Below are 5,524 nucleotides of genomic sequence, written 5' to 3'. Positions count from 1 at the left end.
GAGATGTTCCCCTAAAAAGTTCTCTGACCCGCTCTCCGGCGCAGCACCTCCTCTGGGAGCAGGGATCCCTGCAGCCGGGGGGTTCAGATTTAGAGACGGTTTTTTTCTGAGCGGGATTGTGTATCTGGAAATTAAGATGAATCTTGCAGCAAGTTCGAAGGCAGAGCAACTGCCCTGCAGCGCACGCAACCCCCGGCCTGGCCCCCATTGGAAGATGCTTCTGGCCTGAAAACCGGTGTCGCTTCCCCCCCGTACAAATAACAAGAACAAGCCCCCTTGGGAATCTGATCACGCGCCCCCGAGCCCCTCTGGAGCAAGCGGCGAAGCTCAATCGGACGCAGGGGGCCCCTCGCCTGCCCGCATTTAGCCACTCAATTAAGTGGGGAAAAGCGAACTTCCGCTGAAGCGGCCCCCAGCCATTTGGTGCCCGGCTGGTTCGCGTGTTCATTGGCGAGCTTGGAGTGAGCAGCACGCACAGGCCCGGCCCGCGAAATCTCCCTTCCCCGCTAGAATAATATTGTTCCTCCCGACGTGGGCAGAATAGACACTTGCATATTAAGAGCCTGGGAGGAGGGACGGGACCAGTTAGTCTAATCCAAGGGCTTGATTATCCATATTCTGATCAAAAAGGGGTTGCTGGGCCCTGCTGGGAGTGATTAGATTAATGTAATGCGGTTTGAAGGGTCTGTATTTTCGCTCTTAATTTGGGTCATTATTCAGAAAGCAAGCGTGAGATCATTTCATCAGCATTCAGGGCAAAGATAGCCATGCAGGAAACGGGCCTAAACGCGCCTTAATGAAGGGACCAAAAGGTGACATTATGGAAAGCCACAATTACCTTCCATCTTCAGGCTGGAATCCTACTGCCAATATTACAGCAAATCCGCCGGGGGAACCGATTCTCCATCAAATGCGAGGGGAAGGGGAGATTTGAGGACTAGCCCAGCACTGTGCCCTCTTTGATTGTGTTTAATTTCGCTACGTGCCTTCCTTTATTTTTAACTTTCTTCCCCGGACTGTCTCAGCTTCCTAAAAAGCACCCACTAAAAACAAACCAGCCCACTTTAAACAAGGGGGAAGGGGGACCAAGCAGTTTTCCCACGAGCTTTTCCTGGGCTTAGATAACTGCGCAATATTGGGTGGAAAATTGCTACCTGGGCCGTAGCGACCGGTCGCGTTTCCAGTGGCTCCAGTGAGCGGTTCGCTCCGCCACTTCCCCCGGGAAAGGGGGATGGCAGCGCGTAGCTTTTCACCACACTCCTGTCCCTGCAGGGTACGCGGCCCCCCGCGCTGAAGGGAAACACCAGCCCAGGACAGAAGCAGTTAAGCAAACAGGTAATTTCCTCCCAGCTAGAGACACTGACAGCAGGTTCGGAGCTTTTCTCGGCTGGTTTATTAGTTCTTGCAGCTCTTAAAGGCTCCTTCGCATCTCGCGTTTTATTTCTCACTCCGGCTTCTGCTGCTAGCAAACCGTGGTCCTCTTCCCCCCCGTCTAAAGTGCCAGAATCGAAACAAAACGCGCTCAGAGCAGCGATTCCCGGAGCAGAACGAAATCCGAGCGGACACTGGATCGGGGCCGCACCGTTCCGGGAGGGGGGTCCCTGGCTTGAATAAGAATCTTTTAAAAACGATTCAAGGGTTAGGAGAAGCTTTTTTAAAAGGCGGGAAAAGACTCCGAATTGACTTTTTATTATCCCATATATATATGTATATTCCTTATTCGATTGTACATTAGAATTTAATTTTACAGACATATATAAAGACGGCTCTGGTAGCACATATTTTACACATCGGCCCTGGTGAGAAGTTAGGTTAAAACAACCCCCTCATTCCCCCTTCAACCCAAGACAACCAAATCCCAGGAGTTGAGTGGCAAAAAGGAGTTTTAAATAAGTTTCCTCTTATATACAAATGTGACTCGGAATTCTGGCTGCTAGACACGGCTAAGCTGGGTTTTAAACAATCGCCTGGTTGGGAGAGAGTGTGCTGGCCTCTGGGACCCAGGTGGAAAGCTCGGCGGCTGTCACCTAGAGCGGAGTGAACGGAGATTTTAGCTTTGCAAACTCCTAGGCAGCTCTTTTGTAGGGGTCGCGGTGTCGTGTAGCTTTCGGACGTGCTTCTTTAAATCAAAGTTTCTGCAAAAGCCTTTGCCGCAGGTGCCGCACGTGAAGGGTTTCTTGTCGTTGTGAGTGTGCATGTGGAAAGTCAAGTTATAGATCTGGTGAAAGGCTTTGTTGCAGATGGTGCATTTGTACTGCTTCTCGCCGCTGTGAGTCAATTTATGGTTCTTGTAGTTTCCTACGAGAGGGAGAAGGGGGGAAAGGAAAGGGGGAAAATGCGGTTACTCGTGGGTTTCCCAAGCTCTGGGGCTGCCCCGCTAAGCCCCGCTGCAGAAAAGGGCCTCGCTGCACCACTTCATTAGGACGTGTCCTGCAAGGGGGAGTCGAGAAGTTGTCAAACGTAGTTTGCATCAAAGCCGAGCGGCGTACAACTGACACATTACAAAATTAGAGGCCGGGTCAGTGTTCTGACCCGGGGCAAACGGAGGAACCTGGATAAGGCCCCAAAAAAATGGCACCTAATTTTAAAAAGCATTTAGTTAAGACCGTCAGGAATTCCCCAGGCTGCGGCCCGCCTCAGAGGGAAATCATTGGAAGAGAAAGGCTCTTCCGAAACTTGTCTGCAGCGGGAATGTTTCCTTCTATTACACTCCCCTAGCGAGCCGGAGACCCAAACGCGGAGCTACCACATTAAATACGTTGTAAACTGCCCGGCTTGGTGGCTGCCTTGCAGGCCAACCTCGGGGTCCGCTTTAAGCCTAGATTGGCCTCGCGGGACACAGCTGGGGTCCCCCCTTTTATAACCCTTTTGTCCCCCCCAGCGGAGCGCCTCCATGTCTCGATATATAGGACCGAGCCCGCCCCCGAACGTTGTGGGCAGCTGGGCGTTATTCTGCTGGGGCCAGTGGGGAAGCTTCGTACCCCCAAATAATTTCTTCCTGCTTAGATCAAGGATTTAAAGCGGCACACAGGTTAGGAAACCCAGCCTCTCCGTTCTCCCCCGTTGCTTTGCCTGGCTGGAACCTCGGGCAGATAAATTAAAAACAAAAACAACCGAGGCGATTGATTTTTTAAAAATACCTTTTTGGTGAAATCCCTTGCCACAAAATTCACACACGAAAGGTTTGTAGCCCGCGTGGATTCTAATGTGCGTATTTAGCGTGGAGCTTCTGTTGAAAGCTTTGCCGCATTGGTTACATTTGTGAGGTTTTTCCTGGGGAAAGACAAGGACAAGAAATACGTGCAGAAACTTGGCGAAATCTTGCCCGTTCAAAGCCCCAGCCCGGCAAGGCCCGTGGCTGGGCCGGGGGGACCCTAGGCGCTACTTGTGTAAAATAATCAAAATAGAAAACCAACAGCAACAACTTGATTTGGTTGTAAAAGGAAAGGCAAGCCCGGCACGTACCTGCGTGTGGATAATTTTGTGTCTGCACAAGGTGCTGGCCTGGCGAAAGCCCTTGCCACAAACTTTGCAGACGAACGGCCTGGCCCCCGTGTGGACTGGCATGTGGCGAGTTAAGTTGTAATGGGCATTGAAGACCTAGGAGGAAACACAAGGGAAGCGTTTCAGGCGAGGGGCGCCGGGGCCCTGTCTCCTCTCACGGGCTGTTCCCAGAAGGTGCAACTCCAGGGCCCAGCTTTGCCCTAAAAACACACACACACACACCCAGGAGGGCGGCCTGGTGAACCCCCGAGCTGGGCTGCCTGCTCCACTTACCTTGCCACACACTTCGCAGGTGAAATTCTTGGGCTTGCCGTCCGCGGAGCTGCTGACTTTGCTGTGGCTTTTCACCCCGTTCCTCTCCCCGGCCAGGGTCGTGTTCTCCTTCATCACCTGGTCCAGGTGGCCGGGGAGCCGCTCCTTGTGCGGGTACTGGGCGCTGGGGAACTTCTCCGGCGCCAGCCCGGCCAGCTTGGCGTTCTCCAGCAGGAAGAGTTTGTGGTGCGCCGAGAGGCCGGCCGGGGGCTGGGCGCCCAGCAGGCTGGAAGGGAAGAGCTGGCCGGGGAGCAGCTCGGAGGGGTACGCGGAGTCCAGGTAGTTGAAGTAATACACGGAGCCCTGGGCGGGCATCCCCGCCGCCTGGCTGATGGCCTGGGGCTTGATCACTCGGCTGGCCGGCAGCAGCGAGTGCCCGAGGCCCAGCTCCGCCTTGCAACACATGCCGCAGTTGGCTTTGCACAGCCCGGCCGGGCCCCGCAGGGCGCTGCCCTTCCAGAGCTCGGAGTAGGTGAGCAGCGCCTTGGAGTGCACCTCGTAGGCCAGCGGCGGGATGGGCAGCACGCAGGGCAGCGGCGGGCAGAGGCCCAGGCTCTTCTTGCCCGGCTCGGGCTCCAGCCCGCCGAAGGCCGGCTTGGGCTCGGCGCTCTTGGCCATGATCCGGTCGATGGAGAAGGCCAGCGTCTTGGAGGGGTTGGAGGCGCCGCTCCTGCCTTCGTGGCGCGGGCAGGCGGAGGGCATGACCGTCTCCACGGCCGCCGAGCTCGCCATGGCGGGCAGGAGGCGAGCAGCGAGCCCGGCTGGGCGCTCCCGGTCTCAGCTCTGCATTCCAGAAAAGCCAGGGGACAAATCAACTTAATAAGCACCTTGTTCCCCTCCTTCCCCCCCCCTTTCAAATGACCCTACCCAAGAACAATGGCCCCGGGAGGGGGGACACCCGCTTAATGCTCATTAACCAAACACACCAAAGTAACCTCCAAGCCACAGCCCCACCACCCCACCGGGCTCCTCCGCCTGAGCTCGCCTGGCTCAGTTCTTGCCGAGAGGGGATGAATTACCTTTGCCCAGCACCGAGGAGACGCGTCCCAGCAGCGCGGAGTGGCCACACTGTCACATTTTGATAGCCAACATCTTCCCGAGCGCCAGCTCGCCGGCTCTGACACGGAGAGCTGACATCACACGAAGTCACTCCAAGCAGAATGACATGGGGAGGCCACGGTGCAGCCTCCCTGAGCCCCAGCGCCGGACTGAGGTGCAGCGGGCCCCCTCCTTCCCTCCTGCCAGTTTAAGGCGCACAATTTATCCGCCAGCCTTTAAGGGGAAGGGGGAGAAAAAAAAAAAAGCAAAAGCAACTTGCAAAGCAGAGGAATCGTTTTGCATGTGGCAAATTAGAAGGCAAGTGCGATTCACAAGTCGGGTGGAAAGAAGCGCCGTAGTTACTGCTCGGGTTAGAAAAGCCACTGGGAGGGAGCGGCAGGACTTTTTTTTTTTTTTAAAGGAGGAGGGTTGTTTAAAAAAAACACACACACACAACAAACCACCACACAAGCACGCTCGAGTTATTCTGGCAACCCATCTGCGCTCGGCTCCATTGCAATAAATTGTCACTTCTCTGCGAGCCTCCCCGGCATGTCGACATTAATAGCCAGCCCATTAATTAGGGCGGTGTTATTAATGTTAATTAAACTAAGTTTAATTCTCCTCCCCGTGTAACGCGGCGATTAACCTTAAATACCCGGGTACGGCG

At 54.9% G+C, this 5,524-nt stretch overlaps 1 protein-coding gene across 1 annotated transcript; it reads right to left on the bottom strand.

Annotated features, from left to right (window-relative positions):
* Positions 1-2,050: 2,050 nt before the first annotated feature.
* Positions 2,051-4,548, bottom strand: FEZF2 (FEZ family zinc finger 2). The gene is made up of 4 exons (XM_065408350.1): positions 3,778-4,548; positions 3,466-3,600; positions 3,141-3,273; positions 2,051-2,298 (listed from the first exon to the last, which is right to left on the bottom strand). Exons 1-4 carry the CDS (start codon positions 4,546-4,548, stop codon positions 2,051-2,053), a joined length of 1,287 nt encoding a protein of 428 aa, XP_065264422.1.
* Between the last annotated feature and the right edge of the window lie 976 nt (positions 4,549-5,524).

Source organism: Emys orbicularis, chromosome 7, assembly GCF_028017835.1.
Source record: "Emys orbicularis isolate rEmyOrb1 chromosome 7, rEmyOrb1.hap1, whole genome shotgun sequence".
Classification (NCBI taxonomy): domain Eukaryota; kingdom Metazoa; phylum Chordata; order Testudines; family Emydidae; genus Emys; species Emys orbicularis.
The sequence above is the reverse complement of the archived record's forward strand: the minus strand, read 5'-3'. Positions and strand labels throughout refer to the sequence as shown.

Bases quoted from the DNA above. Each gene is read 5' to 3' on its own strand.
- FEZF2 (XM_065408350.1), bottom strand. From the start codon at position 4,548: ATGGCGAGCTCGGCGGCCGTGGAGACGGTCATGCCCTCCGCCTGCCCG. The intron at 3,274-3,465 runs GTACGTGCCGGG...GTCTTTCCCCAG, and splicing joins ACAAAATTATCCACACGCAG to GAAAAACCTCACAAATGTAA. The intron at 2,299-3,140 runs GTATTTTTAAAA...TCCCTCTCGTAG, and splicing joins CAAGGGATTTCACCAAAAAG to GAAACTACAAGAACCATAAA.